This window comes from Kogia breviceps, chromosome 18 (genome assembly GCF_026419965.1).
Source record: "Kogia breviceps isolate mKogBre1 chromosome 18, mKogBre1 haplotype 1, whole genome shotgun sequence".
In the NCBI taxonomy this organism is placed as follows: domain Eukaryota; kingdom Metazoa; phylum Chordata; class Mammalia; order Artiodactyla; family Physeteridae; genus Kogia; species Kogia breviceps.
In genome coordinates, this window is record NC_081327.1 from 28028108 (window position 1) to 28053939 (window position 25832).

The 25832-nt window shown below is 36.1% G+C and overlaps 1 protein-coding gene across 18 annotated transcripts in view; it reads left to right on the forward strand.

Moving 5' to 3' along the window:
- Nucleotides 1–25832, forward strand: part of CHD9 (chromodomain helicase DNA binding protein 9) — a 244763-nt gene that overhangs the window by 105913 nt on the left and 113018 nt on the right. For 2 of the 18 annotated variants that reach the window (XM_059043703.2, XM_059043704.2), the window contains exon 1: nt 24776–25179. The exons of 15 other annotated variants lie outside the window; for them this stretch is intronic. In XM_059043703.2, coding sequence (XP_058899686.1) covers nt 25150–25179 — 30 coding nt within the window. In that variant the 5' untranslated portion in view covers nt 24776–25149. Of the gene's footprint in view, nt 1–24775; nt 25180–25255; nt 25541–25832 lie in introns of those variants that run through there. One more of the 18 variants, XM_059043706.2, reaches the window with a different exon arrangement.

Sequence of the window (25832 nt, forward strand, 5' to 3'; positions counted from 1 at the left end):
TTAAATTTCTTCTATTTTGAGGGAAGAAAAGAATGAGAGGAGTTATAAATATTAGAAAATACTTGTTTTAGTGATATATTAAGGGGAAATATAGATGACAGTACTTTTGGTAAGGAGAAACGATGTAGACTTACTGAAATGTGGAGAAAGGGATATACCAATTACTTCTCATAGCTACTCAGTTTTTTTTTTTTTTTTTTTTTTTTTTTTTTTTTGCGGTACGCGGGCCTCTCACTGTTGTGGCCTCTCCCGCTGCGGAGCACAGGCTCCGGACGCGCAGGCTCAGCGGCCACGGCTCACGGGCCCAGCCGCTCCGCGGCATGTGGGATCTTCCCAGACCGGGACACGAACCCGTGTCCGCTGCATCGGCAGGCGGACTCTCAACCACTGCGCCACCAGGGAAGCCCGCTACTCAGTTTTTGACACTGTTGTGTATCACTTTTTCTGGAATCTTTTTCTGTGTATTCAGGGACACTACAAAGTCTTAGACTGATTATTCTTTCTCTAATTTCTTGGTTCTTTTTTTCTCCTGCCCATGAATCCAGGTTCCCCAAGATTCTGGCTAAAGCTCTCTATTCTTCTCACTCTATATTTTCTACTTCAATTACCTTAGGATGTCCCATATCTTCTTCTATAACTTTGTACCAGATACTCCCCAAATACATATCTTCTTAAATCTAGTTTTACATTTTTCAGTTGAATGTAGACCTGTTCACCAAAAGAAGTTTTACTGCCTCTGCTTTGTTCCACTTTAATATCAGGTTAATCTGGTATAGCTTTTATTGTGATTTTTCCCTGCTCAAAGTCTTCGCTTAGCCTGGCACTCAAAGCCTTGTAAATGGCACCCATCTAACTTCCCAAATCTCTCACTGCTATAAGTATCACCCATTCATTATAATAAAATGTTTCCCTTTCTTTAAAAATAACAATCTAACCACAGGTCACTACATACAAACCCTTTGTATAGATATCAGTCACTAAAAGAGGTAGTTCCATACCTATCTCTTTTAGTGACTGATAGATGTAAGATTGAATAGTATAATACTTGTAAAGAGCTTAGAAAATAAGCACTCAAAAAATATTATAGCCAGGTATCACGCTATGCACTCCATGGATTAGCCTATTTTAATACTGAAAACAATCTTATGTAGCTGGTACCAATATTATCCACATTTTATGGATGAGGACACTAAAGTTTGGAAAGATTAACAAACTTGCCCAAAGTTACATGGCTGGTAAGTAGCAGAAAGGAGTTTTAAACCCAAGGCTGCCTAACTCCAAAGTCACTATTTTCTTTTATTACTAATGGTTAATTATACACTATTTTTAACATAGAGAAAATAAGCTAACCCTCATGAAATGAGATTAAATAGATATTATTTGTCATATTTACTTCAAATCTCTGTCTTTTAAATAAACAGAAATAACTATTCCTCTCCTCATTCCTTCCCCAGATGTTAATGGATACAGATCTCTAAGATGAAGTTACAGAAACACATACTGAAAAGATAACATGACAAAGTCAGAATAGTGGTTTGCTCTAGAAAGCAAGGAATGGGACTGGGGATTTCAGTAGTTTTCAAGTATATTCTGTTTTTGCAAATCTAAGGAAAAAAACAGATTTTCAACAAATACTATATTTGTTAAACCTAGGTGGTGGGTTTATGGGTATTTGTATAATACTTCTATATGCTTTTATGTTTTAGCACAGCTACGTTTTTAAAAAGTACCAACATATAGATTAGAAACTGATATTTTTAAATGGCTAAATCATTTTGATTTTAATAAGTTAAAGTATTTTGTAGGAGGTGGGTGGTTGTTGAGAGTATTATTGAAAGGACTGTGTTCATAGAGCGAATAGAAAGTTAGCTAATTTATATAGTCTCGTATTTGTTCATATGTATTCATACATTCATACATGTATTTAAAATATTTAATCTTAGTTGGGATTTACAATTCTGCATAATAAATTTTAATGAAAAGTAGAACTTTTAATACATTTAGTGCTTTACTAATAGAATTAAGGACATGTATGTGAAATCTCATTTAAAATAATCATAAAGGGCTTCCCTGGTGGCGCAGTGGTTGAGAGTCCGCCTGCCGATGCAGGGGACACGGGTTCGTGCCCCGGTCCGGGAAGATCCCACATGCGGCGGAGCGGCGGGGCCCGTGAGCCGTGGCCACTGAGCCTGCGCGTCCAGAGCCTGTGCTCCTCAACGGGAGAGGCCACAAAAGTGAGAGGCCCGCATACCGCCCCCCCAAAAAAAAAATCATAAAAAATTTATTTTTCATTTAACTGGCTAGATTTCTTCTTTCTAGCTCAAATTCTTATGTATATTTAATTAAGTATTGAAATCTGATTAATGAAGTTTTTTTTAAACATCAGAAATTTGAAAAAAAATTGGCTCACCTAGAACATAAGGAACTTAACTCAAATATACTATGAAAATGACAACAGAAATTGTATTAAACCCAAATGGAGAGTCCTTAACAATACTCTTTCCCCAGACAATGTCAGTTGCCATGAAAGTGTCTCCAAAAGATTATCCTCTGAAGTTACAGTAAGTCAGACTAGCCAACTAAGAATAAAATTAATAAATAAAAACAAAGTGAAGCCTTTTAAATACATCAAATTTTTCATGGTAAAAGCAAATACCATGATATAATTAAATTAACATAGCATGTTATAATGATAGTGTACATGCTTAATCATGCATAGTAGAAAATTTCTTTTTTACTACTTTTAATTAGAGACACCAGTCCTCAGCAACTTTTTCAGGATTATTACTGTTAACCAGAGGAATTAAATTATGCATGAGATGTTAATATCATGCTGAGACATTAAGCTTCTTTTACATATAGAAAAAAATTTTAAAGAAGCGTTTTGTCTTGCTAACATTAAACCCAATTGAACATTCAGAAGTACATCTGGGGACTTCTCCTGTGGTCCAGTGGTAAAGAATCCGCCTTTCAGGGCAGGGGTCACGGGTTCGATCCCTGGTCGGGGAACTAAGATCCCACATGCTGCAGGGCAGCTAAGCCCGCACGCCACAACTACTGAGCCCACGCACCTCAGCTAAAGAGCCTGTGTGCCGCAAACTACAGAGCCCACGTGCTCTGGAGCCTGTGTGCCACAACTAGAGAGAGAAAACGCACATACCATAACTAGAGAGAGAAAACCCACATACCATAACTAGAGAGAAGCCTGCACGCTGCAACAAAGAGCCCACACACCACAATGAAAGATCCCACATGACGCAGTCAAGACCAACAACTACAAAAAAAGGACATCTGAGCTACTGTAAAAAAAAAAAAAAAACTTAGTTTATATAATAAATGAGTAAAATATATATATATTCTTTTAGTTTTAATCTTTTTTAGTATTAATATTGGTCTGCTCATTCCTAGAACTAAGTTTCATGTAATCATTCCAGTTTTTGCTTAAGTATATCATATGAATTCCTGCATGGCAATAATTACAGTTCTAAAGAATTTTTACATGACAAGTAAAATGTATTTATCTCGATAACCCTTTCAGCCAAAAATTAAAATTCTATAAGAAACTTGAGAAATTGTGACCCTCATACTCATTACAGATACCCATGTTTCAATAACCATATCATTCATAAATACACAATGATGTTCATCTTGAGATGTCTAGATATGAGAGGAAAAATAAAAGTATTTTTGAAGGTTGAAAAGATGAGAAAAATAGAAATGAGTATTTAAAATGTTAATATATAATCAACTCTCAGGAATATGATATATAGTTTACTAAATATATCATATTCTGAGCTTCTGATTACTGAATCTGAAGCTTCAGTAAGCTTCTGATTACTATTTTGGCAAACTTAGAAAATATATAATGATAATATTTATACAGAAGAAATTAATCTCCATGTTTTGTATAGTCTGCCTAATTTTACCATATGCTTGAGTAAGTTACAACTTTTAATTTGAGATAAAGTTTATGTAGAAAGGCCCTGTGGGTGAAAGTTTCTTTTAATTAACAGGGGAATTGCTTGATATTTAAGTGATTAACTAAGTAAAAGAATGTATTAGGAAAAAGAAAATGGTTATTTAAATGACCATAACAATATTTTACAAGAGTCACAATGTAAATTCAGTGAAACTTTGTAATCCTCAAGAAAGCAATGGGGCTTCCCTGGTGGCGCAGTGGTTGAGAATCCGCCTGCCGATGCAGGAGACACGGGTTCGTGCCCTGGTCCGGGAAGATCCCACATGCCGCGGAGCAACTAAGCCCGTGAGCCATGGCCGCTAGGCCTGCGCGTCCGGAGCCTGTGCTCCACAACGGGAGAGGCCACAACAGTGAGAGGCCCGCATACCGCAAAAAAAAAAAAAAGAAAGAAAAAAAGAAAGCAATGAGAATAAAGTTATTTTGCTTCTATAGAGTTCATTATTTAAAAAAAATAATAACTCTGTTGATGTAATTACATTTGGTACAGTCCACCCATTTAAGGTATACAAGTCAATAAATTTTAGTAAATTCACAGAACTGTGGAACTATTACAAGAGTTCACATTTCTCTATACTTGTTATTATCTGTCTTTGTTTATAGTCATCCTAGTGGATGTGTAGTGGTACCTCATTGTGGTTGTGATTTGCATTTCCCTGATGGCTAAAGATGCTGAACCTCTTTCATGGGCTTATTGGCCATTCTTATGGAGAAATGCTTATTCAGGCCTTTTGCCAATTTTTAAATTGGATTATTATTTTTTTTAAATAAATTTATTTATTTAATTTTGGCTGTGTTGGGTTTTCATTGCTGCACGTGGGCTTTCTGTAGTTGTGGCAAGCGGGGGCTACTCTTCATTGCAGCACACGGGCTTCTCACTGTGGTGGCTTCTCTTGTTGCAGAGCATGGGCTTTAGGCACGCAGGCTTCAGTAGCTGCAGCACGCGGGCTCAATAGTTGTGGCTTGTGGGCTGTAGAGTGCAGGCTCAGTAGGTGTGGCGCACGGGCTTAGTTGCTCTGGCATGTGGAATCTTCCCGGACTAGGGATCGAACCCGTGTCCCCTGCATTGGCAGGCAGATTCTTAACCACTGCACCACCACGGAAGTCCCTAAACTGGATTATGTAGTCATTTTATTATTGAGTTGTAGGAATTCTTTATCTATTATAAATCCCTTATAGATACCACTTACAAATCTTTTCTTAGGATTTTAAAAAATTAATCATGTCATGTATATGTATTCTGCATATAAATATAGTTTTGTTTCTTGCTTTTCAATCTATGCTTTTTATTTCTTTTTCTTTCCTAATTGCCTGGTTAGAATCTCTAGCATAATGTTGAATAGAAATGGCAAGAGCAAACATCCATGTGCTGTTCCTGATCTTAGGGAAAGCATTCCATCTTTTACTATTAAGTATGATATTGGCTGTGGATTTTTTGTAGATGCCCATTATCAGGTTCCCTTCTATTCCCAGTTTGTTCAGTGATTTTTATCATGAAGAGATGCTCATCTTTGTCAAATGCTTTTTCTGTGTCACTTAATATGATCGTGTGGTTTTAATTCTTTATTGATATTATTACATTAATTGATTTTCAGATATTAAAATAACCTTGCGTTGATAGGATAAATGATGTTTATATTTTTGTATATCATTTCATTGATATATGTGTCTATATTGATACAGGATATTGTTCTGTAGTTTAATTCATTATTTATTCCAGTGTTTGCTTTTTTGTTTGTTTTTTGGCTTTAATAGGTCATCGTGGATGATTGCATTAAACTGAACAATTAGTAAAATATTTTTACAGCTTTTGTTAGAATATAGTGCATTTGTAGTCACTGCAGTTTATTCCATGTCTTAAAGGATGACATATAGAAGAGGTATAAGTAAAGATAAATTAATTTTTCTTTAAACACTTAAGATCAATAAAATAGATTAAAAAATTAATGTTGATGGTATATTGTATTGTGGTATAGACGCAGTTAAGTACTTTTATTTTTGTATTTGTATTACAGGGGTATACTTTAATATTAAATTTTTTATTCTCTCACCCTCTTACTTAAAATACTCTTGCCTATTCTCAAAATGCCATATTGAACTGTGGTTTACATTCCCTCATCCCCACATGCACACGCACCCCCCCAGATGCAATTAGAATAGAACCAACAAACTTCTGGTACACATTGATCCCCAAACTTTTAAATTAATTGATTAATTAATTAATTTATGGCTGCGTTGGGTCTTTGTTGCAGTGTTTGTGCTTTTTCTAGTTGTGGCAGGCAGGGTCTACTCTTCATTGTGGTGTGCGGGCTTTGCATTGCAGTGGCTTCTCTTGTTGCGGAGCATGGGCTCTAAGCATATGGGCTTCAGTAGTTGTGGCATGTGGGCTCAGTAGTTGTGGCTCGCAGGCACTAGAGCACAGGCTCAGTAGTTGTGACGCACGGGCTTAGTTGCTTTCTGTCATGTGAGATCTTCCCAGACCAGGGACAGAACTGTGTCTCCTGCATTGGCAGGTGGATTCTTAACCACTGTGCCACCAGGGAAGTACCCCCAAACTCTTTCTTAAGGCTTCCTTCCAATATGGAAAGATAAATTGCTGATTAAATCCCTTTCTTGCTGCCAAAAACTATAGCAGTTTATCATATGGCTTTCTATCTGGAGGGGGAGTGGTCTGGTGGAGATAGGTGGTGACAAACCTGATTTCTCAACTCTTAAAAACATTTTGTACTTTTCTTTTTTAACATCTTTATTGGAGTATAATTGCTTTACAGTGGCGTGTTAGTTTCTGCTTTATAACAAAGTGAATCAGCTATACATATACATATATCCCCATATCTCCTCCCTGTCCCACCCCTCTAGGTGGTCACAGAGCACCAAATTGATCTCCCTGTGCTATGCGGCTGCTTCCCACTAGCTATCTGTTTTACATTTGGTAGTGTATATATGTCCATGTCACTCTCTCACTTCGTCCCAGCTTACCCTTCCCCCTCCAACATTTTGTACTTTAAAAATGATGACTTTTAAAAGATACAAAAGAGTTGTTATCTATACTAAGAATCAAAGGTGTTTCTTAATTTTGCCCTGTCAATTCTATGCAAGGTCATTTACTACTAGTTCTCTGTGGACTTCTCAGAGTGAGCTTTTAATTAATTACACTTTATCATAATGCTCCAAGAAAGGTAAAATACAAGGCAGCTTCTCAGAATTTTATAGGAATATGAATGGTTTAATATCCACAGTTTCTTAGAATATAGTTTGTGAAATGCTGGTCTTTGTAAATCTTTACTTCAGTTTTTATGCTTTTACTCATGCTTAGCTCACTCCCTTGAATATCTTCTCATTATCTTTCCATTATAAAAATTAACTTATTCTTAGGCAACACAGATCAAGTCTCCTTTTCCTCTGTGGTCCATATTGATTTAGCTGTTCCCTCAAACAACTGATTATTTACTCTTTTCTTCCTTTTATCATACATGAAATGTGGTATAGATATAGCTATGTAATCTCTGCAATAAAAGAAGAGATAAATCTCTGCAATAAAAATGTCAACTTTTTTTGTAGACAGCATTTCTTTTTTTTTGAATTTTAATTTTTTTATACAGCAGGTTCTTATTAGTTATCTATTTTATACATATTAGTGTATATACATCAATCCCAATCTCCCAATTCATCCCACCATCATCACCCCCTCATGTTTCTTATTTGTTCTCCAGAGAGTCTGTTGTTGAACATATTACCTGTATGTAATATGTTCTTAGCAAATATTTCTAAATTTGTTATCACCAGCCAATGGACTAGCATAAATTATAGAAATTAAGATAATATAATCTAACTTTAGTTTGTAGTGATGTAATTAAAACTAATAAAAGAAGAGGAATTGTTAAATAGATAAATCAGGGTAAAATTTATCCTGTTACGTTTATGTTCACTGGGTAAGTACATTTTAAAATTGATTTTATTCAGGCATAGTTTTCATACGATAAAATATACCCATTTTGAGTGTAATTTGATGATTTTTTTTTTTTTTTTTTTTTTTTTTTTTTTTTTTTTTTTTTTTTTTTTGCGGTATGCGGGCCTCTCACTGCTGTGGCCTCTCCCGCTGCGGAGCACAGGCTCCGGACACGCAAGCCCAGCGGCCATGGCTCACGGGCTTAGTTGCTCCGCGGCATGTGGGATCTTCCCGGACCAGGGCACGAACCCGCGTCCCCTGCATCGGCAGGCGGACTCTCAACCACTGCGCCACCAGGGAAGCCCTAATTTGATGATTTTTGACTACGTATACCCTATATAATCATTATCACAATCAAAGTATAGAACATTTCCATAAGCCCCCAAATTTTCCTTTTTTCCTGTGTAGGCAGTTATCCTCTCATCCCTGGTCCCCAGGCAATCAGTGATCTACTTTTTGTCACTATAGATTAGGTTTGCTTGTTTTAGATTACCTATAAATGGAATCATATGGTATGTACTCTTTTGTGTCAGGCTTTTTGCATTCTACATGATATTTTTGGGATTTATTCATATTATATCATGTATCAGTAGTTTTGTTTTTTAGATATAATTTAAATACAGTAAAAAATTACTCTTTTTAGTGCACAGTTCTGACAAGTATATGTAAATACCACCACTAATCAAGATACAGAATGATTCCCTATCCCTTCAAAATTCCCTCATGTTTTGTAGCAATCCCTCCCCCAGCCACCAGCTGCTGGCAACCACTGATTTTTGCCCGTATATTTTTGTTGTGTTTTTTGAGAATGTGATATAAATGAAATCATACAGTGGGTAGCCTTTTGAGTCTGGCTTTATTTACTTAGCACAATGCATATGTGATTCATTTATGTTGTTTGGTGAGTCAGTAGTTTGCTCCTTTTTATGGCTGACTAGCATTCTACTTTATAAGTACACCACAATTGTCCATTTTACCTATTGATAGACATTTGGGTTGTTTCTTGTTTTGGGCTATTTTTAATAATGCTTCAGTGAATTTTTAAGTTCCGTCTTTTTGTGTACGTATGTTTTCATTTCTTTGGATACATACAAAGGTAATGAGGTTGTTGGATCATATGTTGAATGTATGTTTAACTTAGTTAAAAATTGCCAAACTGTTTTCAAAAGTGGGGTTGCACTATTTTACATTCCCATCAGCAGTGTATGAGAGTTTCAGGTGCTCTGTCTTCTTCGGTCTTTGGTATTGTCAGTCTTTTTAATTTTAGCCACTTGATTGGCTGTATACTATATCTCACTGTAGTTTTAATTTGTATTTTCCTAATGGATAATGATACTGTGCATCTTTTCATGGGCTTATTGTCCAAAAATGCATATCTTCTTTTGTGAAGAGTCTGTTGAAGTCTTTTGCACAGCCAGACATGGAAGAGATCGATTTCTGTAATGTTACTAAGACCTGGTAAACAGGTGTGTGTGTGTGTGTGTGTGTGTGTGTGTGTGTGTGTGCGCGTGCATGTGCACATGTGTGTTTGTGTTGTAAGACCCAGTCATTTATAGAAAGAAGTCTAACTAGGCAATTTTGTGGGATTAAGGAGGTCTAGCCACATATAACACATACTCCTGAAAGCAGATAAGTGAGAAAACAGCATCTAGAAATAGGCAATGTTTAGAGATTTAGATAATTATCATAGCATAAGGCTTCAAGGACAGGTACTGGGATTAAGGAAAAGGGATATCAAGACATTAACCTAGATTTAGAATCTAGTGGTATTAACATCTTAATATGGGAATTGAGACCTAAAGAACATTAGTCTTTTTTTAAAATTCAGGTTTATTGAGATATAACTTATATCTAGTAAAATTCACCTTTTTTTTTTTTTTTTTTGCGGTACGCGGGCCTCTCACTGTTGTGGCCTCTCCCGTTGCGGAGCACAGGCTCCGGACGCGCAGGCTCAGCGGCCATGGCTCACGGGCCCAGCCGCTCTGCGGCATGTGGGATCTTCTCAGACCGGGGCACGAACCCGTGTCCTCTGCATTGGCAGGCGAACTCGCAACCACTGCGCCACCAGGGAAGCCCCAAAATTCACCTTTTTTAGTGTACATTTCTGTGAGTTTTGACAAACATGTACATTGTATAAACATACCGCAATCAAGATAAAGAATTTTGCCATCACCCCAAAACATCCTCTGGTGCTTCTTTGTACTCAGCCTTTCCCTCAACCCCTGATCCTGGTAAACAGTGATTACTTTTCTTTCCTTATAGTTTTGCATTTTTGAGAATGTTGTATAAATGGAATCATATATCATGTTGCCTTATTAGTCTGGCTTCTTCCACTTAGCATAATGTATTTTTTGTTGCATGTATCAGTAGTGTGTTCCTTCATGTTACTGAGTAGTAGTCCATCATATGAATGAACCAAAGACTGTATATGTATTTATCAGATAAAGGACATTTGGATTGTTTCCAGGTTTTGGCATTTATGAATAAAAGCCTTTTTAAACATTTGTGTACCGGTGTTTATGTTACCATATGTTTTCATTTCTCTTGGGTAAAGGTATCAGAGTGGGATTGCCAGGGGTCATATATTAAATGTATGTTTAACTTTGTAAAAAACTACCACCTGTTTTCCAAAATAGCAGTACCATTTTGCATTTCCATCAGTAGTGTATGAGTTTCAGTTTCTCAATATCCTCTCTTCTTCTTCCTACTTAGTATTGTTCATGTTTTTTTTTTAACCATTCAAATAGATGTATAGTGGTATCTCATGTGGTTTGAATTTGCATTTCCCTTATGTCTAATAATGTGAGCATCTTTTTTTGTGTTTGTTTGCCATCCATTTATCATCTTTGGCAGTGTCTGCCAAAAATTTTGCCCACTTTTATTTTTTTTAATTTTTATTTTTTTTTGCGGTACGCGGGCCTCTCACTGTTGTGGCCTCTCCCGTTGCGCGGCACAGGCTCCGGACGCGCAGGCTCAGCGGCCATGGCTCACGGGCCCAGCCGCTCCGCGGCATGTGGGATCTTCCCGGACCGGGGCACGAACCCGCGTCCCCTGCATCGGCAGGCGGACTCCCAACCACTGCGCCACCAGGGAAGCCCTTGCCCATTTAAAAAATTAGAATAGTTTTCATATTATGGAGTTCTGAGACTTCTTTATATAAGGAACATTAATCTTTATCATAATAATTAATACTAATATTTACTGAGTGCTTATTATGTGTCAGATACTGTTATAACATCCTTTAGATACTATGATTATCCTCGTTGCATAGATGATGCAACTGTACCAAACACTGGATAGATTTTAGAGGTACAAATCAAATATGACCTTGACTTATAAATAACTAAAATATGCTATGACAAATAGAGCAGTAAAATTACATATTGTAAAAAGGAAGTGATATCTACACCGAGTTTGTTTTTTTATTAATTAATTAGTTATTTTTATTTTTGGCTACATCAGGGCTTCGTTGCTGTGCGCGGGCTTTCTCTGGTTGTGGCAAGCTGGGGCTACTCTTCTTTGCGGTATGTGGGCTTCTCATTGCAGTGGCTTCTCCTGTTGCGGAGCATGGGTTCTCGGCACGCGGGCTGCAGTAGTTGCAGCACATGGGCTCAGTAGTTGCAGTATGCGGGCTCTAGAGCACAGGCTCAGGAGTTGTAGCACACGGGCTTAGTTGCTCCGCAGCATGTGGGATCTTCTTGGACCAGGGATTGAACCCGTCCTCTGCATTGGGAGGCGAATTCTTAACCAGTGTGCCACCAGGGAAGTCCCTACGCTGAGTTTTGAATAGACATTTGCTAGGCTACCTTTTAGAGAAAGGACACTCTAGACAACTAGAACAGTAAATTCAAAGTTATTATAACTTGTTTTTTTTTAAAAAACTGAAATTGTTTCCATGTTGCTAGAATATAAAGTAAAACAGATATTTCAAAATTGGAGATATAACTGGAAAGAGAGAAGATGATCATGTTATTCAGAAGCGTAACAACCTAAAATGAGTATAGACTTAAACATTCTATTTCTGTTTAAAATCTTCACATTTTGATTGTGGGTTTTAAAAAACTTCCTTTTCCTCTAGCTCCTACCTTCCCCTAATCACACTGGTTGAATTAACTCTCAGATGTCTTTCAGCATTTTGTAGATTTCTCCTCTTATTGAGGGGACATATCATATTATATTTCCCTTTTATTTTTTTTATTTTCTGGATGAAAAGCATGAAATATCATGCTAACACAATAAAGAAAAATAATGGTTTTTTAGTGTCAAGATATCATTGCGTTAGAACAGATGGTTTTTTCCTTAAAATCTGGTTGTAATGAATTGTTTACTTAGATTAATGATAATAAAGTTAAATAATAGTCTTCAGTTTGAGGGTTATGTAATGTAACTTCTTTTAATGTAAGTTTTGTTGACGTATAACATACATACAGAAAAGTACACAAATTATAAGTAAATAGTTTGATACATTTTCAGAGAGTAAACATCATCTATTTCACCAATCCAGATCAAGAAATAGAACATTATCACAATCCTAGAAATCTCCTTGGGCCTCCTACTAGTCCCTGCTTGCTCTCACCCTAAGGGTAATCACCATTTTGACTTGTACCCTCATAGATTAGTTTTGCCTGTTATTGAACTTTTTTTATGTTGAGTATGTACCCAGGAGTGAAATTGTTCAATTGTAGGGTATGTGAATGTAGTGCCAAATTAACTATATATTTAGTAGCTTAAAACAGCATCCACTTATTATCTCATAGTTTCCTTGGGTCAAGTGTCTAGGCACAGCTTAGCTGGATTCTCTGCTTGGGGTCTCACAAGACTGCATCCAGCGAATCCAGTGGGGCTGTGCTCTCATCGGAGACTCACAGCCCTCATCTAGGCTGATAGGATCGTCAGCAGAATTCATTTCCTTGTAGCTGTAGAACTCATAGCAGCTCATTTCTTCAAGGCCAGAAGGAGACTGTCTCTGAGCTCAGGAAAGGCCTAAGCTTTCTTCTTTTTTAAAAAAAAAATTAAACTTTTTTATTTTGAGATAATTGCAGATTTGTATGCACTTGTAAAAAATAGTACAGCTAGGTCTAGTGTATTCTTTACCCAGTTTCTTGTTATATGGATATTTTCCTGTATATAGATTTTTGTTTTTAAGATTTTGCATAGGAATATTTAAGGAAGCAGTTTTCACAGTCCAGATTTCCTATAGATAGGCCTTCAGTAGAATGGAATCATTGCAGTCTTAGTTTTATACATCTCACAAAAACTTGAAAATCTTTGCAGTTGGCTAACATTTGAAGATAGTTATCGGATTAAGATCTCTCATTTTCTCATTAGACTTTTTGTTTTCATTGGAGAGTATTACTCAAGAGATAGCCAAACTGCAAAGCTAACACAGTCCCAAGACTGCCCTCACTTCTGACACCAACTACAAATTCTGGAGGTTCCCAGAACTACCCTTAGTATCAATAATAGGCTAGCAGAACTCACTGAAAACGATTATACTTGTGGTTACAGTTTACTACAGAGGAGGTTACAGGTGAAAATTAGCCAAAGAAGGGATGCATAGGGCAGTCTCAGAGGGTTTCAACACAAAGCTCTCTCCTTGGAATCAGGTCCCAGCATTGATGCATGACAGTATGCATGGGGTATTTTAATCAGGGATGTCACTTGAGCTTCAGTGTCAGAGTTTTTATTGGTGCTCCATTAAATAGATGTAACTGATTAATTCATTGCCCAATGTGGTTGATCCCATCCTCCAGGTTGACTAATACCAGGTGACTGACTCAAAGCCCTCCAACCCTAAATAAGAGTCTGGATTGAACTCTCCTATGAAATGACATGGAAGTATTCATTAACCTCTTAGAGCAGTGTTTTTCAAAGTTTTTGTCTGGGAACCAGCATAGATGTGTTTTTAAATGTTTATGAATGTATATATGTAGGGGTGTGTATGAAGATGTAACCAGTGCTTCTCAAAACACTAATCTACTTCATTTATAAAGAATGTTAATGGCTATCCACTGAACTGATGGCTTGTAATGAGATTTTAGTTCATAGTTAAAAAACACTGACCTAGAAAATCAGACCATCGAGAATAGTGATGGCTCATTACTAGAAGGAACCAGCTTAAAACTGTAGGACCTGAACAGATAAGATCTGAAGAGGAATTGAGGTGCACTTCCATGGAGTAGTCTCCAGATGTATAGACTGGGAAGTATAGTGTAGTTGGTGCAAATGTTATCCAGTAGGGAAACTTCTTATTAAGATATAAAAACCAGTATGTTGGTCTTTGTGCTTTGTTGCTGATCTCTCAAGGCTGCTTAGAATAATTTGATTCATCTTTCATCACATCTTTACATTGCTAGTTCTTTCTTTTCATTCGGGTTTCAGTGTAAGTGGCCTTCTCAGTTAGACTTTCCTTGAGTTCATTTTAAAATAGTCACCCTATCACTTTTAATCACATCATCCTATTTTCATTCTTTGCATAGCCATTACCCTTACCTGATGGGTTTTTTTTTTTCTTTTTGTTCATCTCCTTCTCTAAAATGTTAGCTCCATTAAAGCAGGGACTTTGTCTTGTTTACTGTTTTATTCCCAGTACTTATAACAATCTGTCTGGCAGGTAGTATGTACTCAAATAATATGTCTTGAATGAGTGATCTAGTTTGTATTCCTCTTAAACCCAAAACAGAATACATTTCTCTTGGTGAGACTAGAGTATACTGTAATTATCACCTCCCTTGTTCCTTATACCACATTTCTGTTTGTGCAATGTAAGATTGCATTTGTTTTTTGGCAAGCTCATTACACCATACACTCATTTAGTTTACAGTGAGCTAAAATTCTCTGCTATTTTTCACATGAGCTGCTGTTAAGGCATGTACTTTTTTTTTTTTTAAGTTGGTAGGAGAGTGTGTGTGTGTGTGTGTGTGTGTGTGTGTGTGTGTGCACGCCTGCACACAATAATACCCATTTATAGATTCAGCCTCATAAGGTTTTTTTTTTTTAATCAGCATTTTTTGGTATGATATAAGAGGGACGCTAATTAAGAACTAATGGTAGGGTTGCTGAAGAGATTTTAAGCTCAAGTGAAAGGCTAGTAGGAACCCAGAAGATTGACCAGATGGCACCAGTTCACAAATTTAAACTGAAAATATTCGTTTGGAGCGGTTTAGCACAAGCTGAGGAAGTAGATTCTGTTGTACAAATTTTGGAAGAGCTCAGTTGACATGCATAGGTTTGCCTCTTCCTATTCTTAAAAAAAATGTAGCATGACTTCCCCCAGGTTCAGACCCACCACTGGAGTTACACCCTCCTTAACTCATTGTGGACTTCCCAGCACTATTGTTACAGGTCAGTGCCCCTCTCATATTCTTCTTAAATCTGTCTTTTGTATTCTACTTTTTGAAATCTGTAAGGTTGCACCCAATATTTTTAGATACACTACATTTGTTGTTGTTAGAATCATTTCTTATTGAATTGTTGGAATTTTATTTTTGAGTCCTGACTTGTTGAACTATATTTCCTGAGTTTATTGATCTGTCTATGCTTTTGTAAGTTTCAGGCCATATGATGATACTTTTTTTTCTTTAACTTCAAAAGGCCTACATTTATGACACACAGCTACTATGCCTAGACCTGTCATGGACACCAAAAGGTCATGTTTAGTTTTTTCATGTAATTCCCATCATTTCTACTTCCACAAATAACTGTTTTTCTTATGGTCAGAGTTATATCCAGAGATGCAGTGTATCTCATTACTTCCTTTGCATTCTGCAAGATGAAATTTTAATATGATGAAGTTAAGTATATTTTGTGATTTCTAAAATGCTTTTGACTTTTTATATATAGCTACTTTTCAGTATTTGATTTTCTTTTGCCTAAAACTGTAAATCAAGTTCAAATACCTTATTTTAAATTTTTTCCTTATTGCAAATGTATTTATATTAGCCTTCCCTTAACATCATTTTTATTTATGTTAGTAATTACTTGAGTGTTCAAATAGTTTTTTATATATAATCTCAGAATTCTGAAAATTAAAATTGATTTTTCATAATGCATTGTATACAAAAAACCAGTGTCTTTCAACAGAACCAACTCTCAATCTCCCCTTTAAAAGACTTGGAAGAGGTTTTTTCCCTTTGTATTTGTTTTATTAATACTTTTTGAAACATTGCCAAAAGAATTTAGAATATGATGGTTAGCATTGTCCACCAAATTATGCAACTGTTTGGTTAATTTGCTTACACTGTTGCCCTTCTACTTTATCAGGTCTTCTCAAGACTTTAAGAGTGTATTTCACCTATTGGTTTTGTAAGACTGTCACTGCCACACTCCAGTCTCTCTCTTAATCTGGAGAAAATGGATTATAGCAACTCTTTCATCTGCAGTTAGGAATAATTAATGTTTGATTAATTTTAATAATTTGATTAATAGGAATATTGTGAAGTCAAACTTAAAAATACACCAGAAATTGTGGAAACTTTTGTGAAGGAAAATGGTTTTTGAATTAACATATTCAAGAAGTCTTTAAAAAAATTTTTTTCCCCTAAGAAGCATTTTAGAAAAGGTGCTATGGGAAGTTCATATTATTTACCAGAGTGATATTTATATACAATATTTTAATTTTTTATTGGTGGTGTGATAATTTTGAATTGTTATATGGAAAATGCTTTAATTTTCTACTTGTGATAAAACTCACTCTCTAGCTTTTCTTTCTCTCTCATATATTCAAGCAGTCTACTGACTTCTTTTCTATAGCCAATAAACATACTCAAGTTTCTAATTCCACAGAAGCCTGCCATTTTCCCTTCATTTATTTAGGAAAAGTGTTTAACACTCTATCTACTTCCTTTCTTCCCATTTACTTCTTAATCTACTATAATATGGCTTCCGCCTCAACCACTCCGTTAAACTATTCTTACCATGAACCTGGAATATCTTACAGTGCCAGAAAGTAAGGAAGTGTTCAAAATATGATGGTGGTAAACAGGGTTCAGGAACCAACTTGAAGGAGCTCTATATGGTGAAAGCTGGGACAATTTGAATAACAAATAATCATAGTATCAGATTATAACCCATAGAATAAAATAAATATCTATGAGGCTATACCAGTATAAATAATTAAATGAATAAATGAATGACTGAATGAATAAATAAATGAGAAGAGGCAACTTTTGTTTATAGTAGAATTCCAGTAGAAAATGTGGAAGGAATGATGGAAATAAAAAATTTCCATTAGGTGAATAACCAAATAATAACTGTTATAGGCAGGAACCATCAATGTATGCTAAAATTACTAGGCAGATATATATGAGAACAAGATATTTGCATAGTCTGATAAGATACTTGTTAATTATAAAAGGAGAAATTTATAGCAGAGAGTAATGGCAGACATTACTCTAACCAAGGGATCAAAGATAACAGTACCGGCTTCCCTGGTGGCACAGTAGTTAAGAATCTGCCTACCAATTCAGGGGACACGGATTTGAGCCATGGTCCGGGAAGATCCCACATGCCACGGAGCAACTAAGCCCGTGTGCCACAACTACTGCGCCTGCACTCTAGAGCCCGTGAGCCACAACTACTGAAGTCTGCGGGCCTAGTGTCAGTGCTCCGCAACAAGAGAAGCCACCGCAGTGAGAAGCCTGCACACCAGAACAATGAGCAGTCCCCGCTCGACACAACTAGAGAAAGTCAGTGTGCACAGCAACGAAGACCCAACACAGCCAAAAGTAAAAAATAAAATAAAATAAAAATTTTTAAAGGTAACAGTACCAGTTATAAGACATACTGACATCTTTGTATCCCCTGATATGATGATGCACAGAGGTGGGCACAATATCACATTATAGCAATAACAATAGTACCTCGCACTTCTGAGAATTTGTATACCAGATACCATACTAAGCACTTTACAAGCATTATCTGTTAGGTCTCACAACAGCCCTAGAAGGTAGACACTATTATTATCTCCATTTTAACAGATGATGGAACCCAGGGCTGGCTGAGTCCAAAGCCCTTTCCTTTAATCACAACATTATGCTGAGAACAGCTTTTAGTGTGGTTAGTAATTTATGGGCTGATGAATTCAGTATATTTAATGTTGTCAGTAAGAAGGAACTTCGTGAGAATTTGTGGTTTAATGTTTTTAAAATACACTTTTGATTTGTTTGGAAACAAAAGATGAAGTTTTGAAAATACAGCATTGAGAAAGCCACACAAACTAATATAAAATAGAAGGTTCAATATTACTTGTTTTTATATCATATATGGCCTTTTTGTAAATAAAAAAGTTTCCATAAAGTATTTGGGTTTTTTTGTTTTTTTGTTTTTTTCTTTTTTTGCAGTACGCGGGCCTCTCACTGTTATGGCCTCTCCTGTTGCGGAGCGCAGGCTCAGCGGCCATGGCTCACGGGCCCAGCTGCTCCGCGGCATGTGGGATCTTCCCGGACCGGGGCACGAACCCATGTCCCCTGCATCAGCAGGCTGACTCTCAACTACTGTGCCACCAGGGAAGCCCTGGGTATTTTTATTGAAACCAGTTAGCAGCCTTAAATCTAAAAATCTGATCCTGTTACCTCTCTGTATGTAATCACTTACTGATTCCCCAATTCACTTTAGCTTACAGTCCAGATATTTTAGCATAACTTATAACACTTTTGATAATCTGACCCATTACCTTTCTGTTTTTATTGCTTATCATTCTTCCACATGAATCTAGTTTTCTTGTCATGCCAAACTACCTGTTATACCCAGAATATAACAGTTTAAATTTCTTTATTATATAATATTTCAAGTGTACACAGAAGTAGAGTAGCCATCGCCCAGCTACGACAGACATCAGTTTATAGGCAATTGTTTTTCATCTATACGACCCTCTGACTATCATACAGGGACTATTATTCCCTTCAGGGACTATTTTGAAACACACCTTAATCATATCACTTTATCTGTAAATATTTCAGATATCACTTTATCTGTAAATATTTCAATTTGTATATCTAAAAGACAAAGGTTTTAGCTTTAAAACACAATTGCAAAATTAGTGTCACACTTAAAAAATAACTGTAATTCCTTCATAATCAAATACCCAATCAAAGTTAAAGTTCCCTAGTATTAATAAATGTAATCTTACAGACTTGTTCAGGTCTATGTCAAAACAAGGGCCATGTATTGCATTCAATTGATACAAATTTTAAGTGTCTTGTCTTTTTTCTTTTTTTTTTAAATTTTGGCATCACATTTAGTCTTAAGCCTCTTTTGATCTATGATTACCCTTCTTTGTTTTGTTTCTTATTGTTTCTTTGCTGAAGTCATTTTTCTTTGGAGTTTCCCACATTCTGGATTTTGCTGATTACATTCCCATGGTATCCTCTAATGTATTCTTCTCTCTGTATTTCCTGTAAGTCACATAATAAATGTTTATTTTTTTAAAAAAACTTTTATGAATATCTACTATTTGCCTGAACTGCTATGTGGATGATTAAAATAGAGAGAATACTTTTAATAGTATTACCATATCAGTGTAAAATTCAATATTTAGGGAAAAAAAAGTCATCATTAGCTAGAAGTGGAAACCTGGATACTAGTACAAGTCACAAAATGAAAATAAGCCTTTTCATTTGTGAACATGTGAGTTCACAATGTGAAAAAAGTGAAATAAAGTAATTGCTTCAGATACATCAAAAACTCTGAAAACAGGGCTTCCCTGGTGGCGCAGTGGTTGAGAGTCCGCCTGACGATGCAGGGGACGCGGGTTTGTGCCCTGGTCCGGGAAGATCCCACATGCCGCGGAGCGGCTGGGCCCGTGAGCCATGGCCGCTGAGCCTGCGTGTCCGGAGCCTGTGCCGCGCAACGGGAGAGGCCATGACAGTGAGAGGCCCGAGTACCGCCAAAAAAAAAAAACAACTCAGAAGACTTTGACATAATAATTTAGGTCAATTTTTCCTCCTTTTCTTCTCTTTAAAAGCAAGTCTTTATTGGTACCTTGTGGAAAAAACTGTTATATGCAATAAATGCAAAAGAAGTTACCACTAATGTTTGACACGTGTTACTAAAATTAACTACAAATTTATTTTTTTTAGAGTTGGTTTAATTTGAATATTTAAAAAATACCTTTATTGGAGTATAATTGCTTTACAATGGTGTGTTAGTTTCTGCTGTATAACAAAATGAATCAGCTGTACATATACATATATCCCCATATCTCCTCCCTCTTGCCTCTCCCTCCCGCCCTCCCTATCCCACCCTTCTAGGTGGTCACAAAGCAGGAGCTGATTTCCCTGTGCTATGTGGCTGCTTCCCACTAGCTATCTGATTTGAATATTTAAGTACATAATTATATTATTCTTCCTAAAATAAAGATGTTAAAAACTAGCATACTGGCTTACTATAAACAATTCAACAGAACTAAAATGCTTTCTAAGTTAGCTTTATAATATCAAATTACTCTCAGATATTTACCTTCCTTTTGATGGCAGAGCTTTTTATTCTTTCCTCTTGGCTTCCATGACACCACTCTTACCTGATGCTCATCTTACCATTTTTGTAGTTTCTTTCTGTTTTCCTTCTTTAACTCCTCTTCATCTGCTAGCTCTTTAAAACTTGGTGTTTTGGGTTTTCACTAATGGTTCTCTTCTCTTATTCTGCTTGTCTCTCTAGGCAGTAAAACTCATTCTTGCTCAAGGCTTGCTATTTCTATTCTGTTTTGTATTCTCTTCCATTGCAAGTTCCATTCACCTAGTCCCCCAGGTCTGAAGCCTGAGAGTTATCTCTCCTGAGAAAAGTTGGAAGATTTTTAGCTATAATACAGTTTTATGTATGTTGTTGAAAATTCTTTGTTCTGTGTTTTATTATTACTAAGGAATTATATCTGTTTTATTATTTGAGACTTTTTATTCCTTCATATTGTTTTAAAAATGTGTGAAGTAGAGCTTTAAATTTTTTATAATTTTCCCTAATAGTAGAACCTGTGCTCTATAGTAGATGTATGGTAGCCATGTGATCATTCTTCCCTTCTTTTTGAAAATTTATGATTTCCACTCAGGTCTACACACTAGTGATTCAAATTTTTAAATTATTTGTATGCAACTAAAATATTTGAAATGGATGAATTCCCCAGTGTGAGTGGGTAGGTATGTGGGAAAATTATTCCACCAAGAGGAGGCAGAACTGAGTCCCCATTCCGGTTTTAACACCTCTAATTTCTTACTCAAATCTCTTTGCTTCTTTCTCTCATGAAGGAAAAGAGGAGTAACCATGGTATTAAAACTATCTAATTTTTAAGAGGTAGCATTCATAAAGGTTAGGTACCACTCCTTTTCATTCTATTATATTTCATTTCTTTAGTGCTAGTCTGAACCCACTAAATTTATATCATGACTTGTTATTAGATCATGACCTATGGTTTGAAAAACACTCATACCATAAATCCTTGAGTTTGAAATGTGACGTCCAGGGTCTTTCATATATTCTTCTAGTTGCTATCAAAATAATTGATACATCACATATGATACCATCTTTATGTTTTGCTATGGCTTGTTTTTCCTATAAATATTTGGATATGTTACTAATATACGTGCTTTCTTTTACTTTTTTTTTCTCATTTAGCATACAGGTCCTTGGGGAGCAAGGCCTTTGCCTTTATGTATTTATTTTTTTAAAGATTTTGTTTGATGTGGACCATTTTTAAAGTCTTTATTGTATTTGTTACAACATTGCATCTGTTTTGTTTTGGTTTTTTGGCCATGAGGCATGTGGGATCTTAGCTCCTTCTCCAGGGATTGAACCCGCACCCCCTGCATTGGAAGGTGAAGTCTTAACCGCTGGGCTGCCTGGGAAGTCCCTGCCTTTATTTTAAAAGTTGAGTTTTTGGGCTTCCCTGGTGGCGCAGTGGTTGAGAATCCGCCTGCCGATGCAGGGGACACGGGTTCGTGCCCTGGTCCGGGAAGATCCCACATGCCGCGGAGCAACTAAGCCCGTGAGCCATGGCCGCTAGGCCTGCGCGTCCGGAGCCTGTGCTCCGCAACGGGAGAGGCCACAGCAGTGAGAGGCCCGCATACCGCAAAAAAAAAAAAAAAAAAAAAAAGTTGAGTTTTGAAATTGTGACAAACATACAGAGAAATCACAAATGAAATACAAAGAAATTCTTTTACTTTGTAAAGAATTGGAGAGTAGATTGCCAACCAGATGTTCCATCACCCCCAATGACTTGATATATTTCCTACAGATAAGGATATTTTCCTACATCACTATAATGTAACCATAACAAGTGGGAAATTAATACAGCAGGAGCTGTTGGGACTGAGAGGAAGAAAACAAAATAAAACACAATTAAGTAGATTGGACAGAATTTGTTGACTGTTTATGTAGGTGAAAAAGAGAAAAATTGTAACATTGAGAAAAGTTACTATTAACTACCCTTTTGTATGTTTGTGTCTATGTGTAAATTGGGAAATCACCTACATTAAAAATGATTAGTTAGTTAATACCTCAGTGTTGATGTTCTGTGGGAATATAGATTTAAAATATCATATCCTAATAGTAGAAGAAATATTTGATCACAAATATTTGATTGTCTACTGTTAAGATTTATTGTTAAATAATTGGGATTTTTGAATCAAGTAATGGAATCTATTGAAAAGCTTTAAGGAGAAGTGAGATATTTTGGAAATCATCCTAGTTTCTGTGGATAGTGTCATTGAGTTAAGGGTATTCAAAGAAAACAGCAAGAGAATCTACATCTTATGTTCCAGCTCTGACCTCTCCAAGGATCCAGTCCAAAATTTCCAGTTAGTCAAACTTTTCATTTCAAACTCTGTGGAAAGAATTAAATTTATCATGCACACATACATACCCTTTCTCAACATTTCTTTTATCTCCTCCTGTACCAGTACTTGGTCTAGAAAGCAAGTATTGACTCTTCCTGCTCTTCAGCCGAAACCCACCCATATCTAGTTGATTTCTACCTTTTGGAAAGGGCACTGAAAAAAACTAAATTTTGTTCTTGCTTCCTTACTAGTATCTCTGAGATTTTGAGAAAGTCATTTACTTTCTTTTGTGTTCAGATTAATCTCTGTAAGTTATGATATTTGAACCAAATATGGTATAATACAGTGGTTAAGAGCACGGTTTCCATTATGAGGCTCTTTGCCTCTTAATCCCTACCCCATTTTTCAGTAGCTGTGTGATCTTGGGCAAGTTATTTCTCTATGCCTTAGTATAGTTAGCTATAAAATGAGGGTAACAGTAGTACATATCTCACAGGGTTGTTTTTAAGATTAATTGAGTTAATATACAGTTGACCCTTGAACAGTGCAGGATTAGAGATTCATTGAAAGTTCCAAGTATAATTTATAGTCAGTTTTCCATATATGTGATTCTTCCATATTTGTAATTCTTGATTCCTCCATATTTGTGGTTCCACATCCTTGGATGAAACCAACTGTGAATTATGTAGCACTGTAGTATTTACTATTGAAAGAAATATGCATGTAAGTGGACACACGCAGTTTAAATCCATGTTCATGTATATGTCATAATAGAAATAGTGCCTAGAACATAGTAGGGAATAAGTAAGTATTAGCTATTATTATTATTATTATTTTAAATACTTCTGCGCTTAGGTCTGTTCTATCATTTTGCAATTCTGCTGTAAGAATATCTCTCCCATTTGTTACTCCTCCGCATTATCACTATTACCCTATTATTCAGGATTAAATTAATTATTACATGTAAAATGCTTAGAATAGTGCCTATCACCTAATAAGTACTTGGTAAGTGTTAGCCCTTATTATTGGTTATTATGATTTTTACATAGATGACCTCCAGGTCAGTAAGATCCTTTTCTTGCATTAGTGGTCCTATGCCTTTAATTTCCTCTCCTGTTCTTTAGATTGGTCTTTCTAGGACACTGTTTATATTATGTTGCTCCATTTTGAGACCTTTGATGCCTGAAAGGAAAAAACTAAAAACAGGTTCTTTAATACAGATATCCGATGACTTGCCAAGACCAATTTTTTTTAAATGGTATTAATGAAAGAGGTAAACGTGAATTTTGAGGCAGTGAGAATTTTGTTTTAGGTATTTAAGGTCATTGCTTACTAAAATAGTCTCAATATTTTATAGATGAAAAGTCTAGGTATATAATGATCAAATTCAGGAGGACTTGCTACTTATTTATTTTTAGCAAGGGACTAAAACTAAAATTTTATCTTAAAAACTCAACAGTTGAGTTGAAATAGAATGTGAGGAGTAAAGGTCAGGAATGTTTAGGAGTTTTTTTATGTTAGGAAAATAAATTAATGTATTTATTCAGGTTTAAGTAAGGAAATAATTTAACTATGGTTAGTTATTTTTTTATAGACAGCTCTTATGTGTTCATTTCAAAATCTTAAGCTTCTTTTTGGAATTTAAATGAAAATAGTTTCATTTCTCTATTTTAAAAATGACATTGTTAGCTTTTTGTTAAAAGAATAATAAGAAACCTTATCTAATTTCTTAAAGAGAAGTCACTTGTTATGGGTTCATTTGCATGACCTCCTCTTTAACCCTTTGCTTGTCTTCAGATGTGTTTATGTTTTAAATATTTTAGAGTATCACGGAGAAAAGTATTTTTCTCTGGTAAAAATGGCATTGGACTTTGTTTTTTTAATATTGATAGCTACATAAAGCCGTTTTACTACAGTTTTCATTTTCAGATGATTTTTAAAAATCAGGTTTTTACATATGTTTTTTAAAACTTTACTACAGGAAATGGTAGAGTGAGAGTTAATGTGTTACATGGAGGGAAGAACAGTCCATTGGGGGTTAAATTGCAGAGTCTAATGGAATAATAACTGGTAGCACCATCTGCTGGCCTACTTCCTCAGAAGGAGTCAGTATTTTTAACGACATCTCTAATATTCATGCTGATGCATTTTGATGCTTTGTGCATTCATTTCTTTCTGTGCTTTGTTGGAATCTGGCTATCTGCTTACAGCTATTGAGGAAACTCAGCTTTTTAGGACGGGTTTACAGTCTTTTTCATATCTAAATAGAATGAACAGTGGATATAAACTTGCCAAGGCAGAAATGTGTTGATACATCACAATGTGTATTTGTGGAGGGTTGTGCATCTCTTGGTTGCAGCTTGCTAAATAGGCCATTTAGGAATCTTCTTTCAATGCTTTTTTCTTGAGCACTGCCTGGGGTGGTGAAAAAGCAGAGGGCAAGCCTTTGTCTGACGCCAAAAATGTCTTCAGTGAAGAGGCCAAGAGGAAGGGTAAGTGAAAGCCTGAATGAGTGGGAGGAGGAGGGGTTCTTTGGGCTAAAAGGCTAATGGGATTGAATAACCTTCCTTATTACTGGCTGCTGCTGCGGAGTCGTACTGCATCGCCATCTTGAGCTTGTTGCTGTTTTCTCGCGTCTTGGTTATTTGTTATAGCCTGTAGGCCTTAAGGTGGCATTTTAGTGAGCGATTCTAAACCCTCCCTCCTTTCCCAGTGCTGCAGCGCTGCTATGAAACCTTTGATGAGGCAGGTATAGAAAAGATATCCAGTGAAGCACACTGGAACCAGCATGAAAATGTGTTTGGAAATTCCTGGTGGTTTTTTCCCTTGCTGTAGTCAGAGGCATGTTTACGGGTAAGAACGTAACAAAACTGTGATCTAAGAATATGGGATGAATGTGTGTTTGAAGAGGATATTCTTTTTAAAATGCTGTTGATCTGCTTCCTGTGATATTGCTAAAATATTAATAATTTTAACGTAAAACTAGAACTTGTTTTTTTCCAGAATTGCTTGAGCAAAATATTACGATATAGAAAGAGAAAAACAATCCTCATTTAACTCTTTCACAGAAAAACTAAAACTTTCTCTAATTTTAAGTATGGGAATGTCTGTTGACTAACTAGCTACATTGCTGCATAGATTGCAC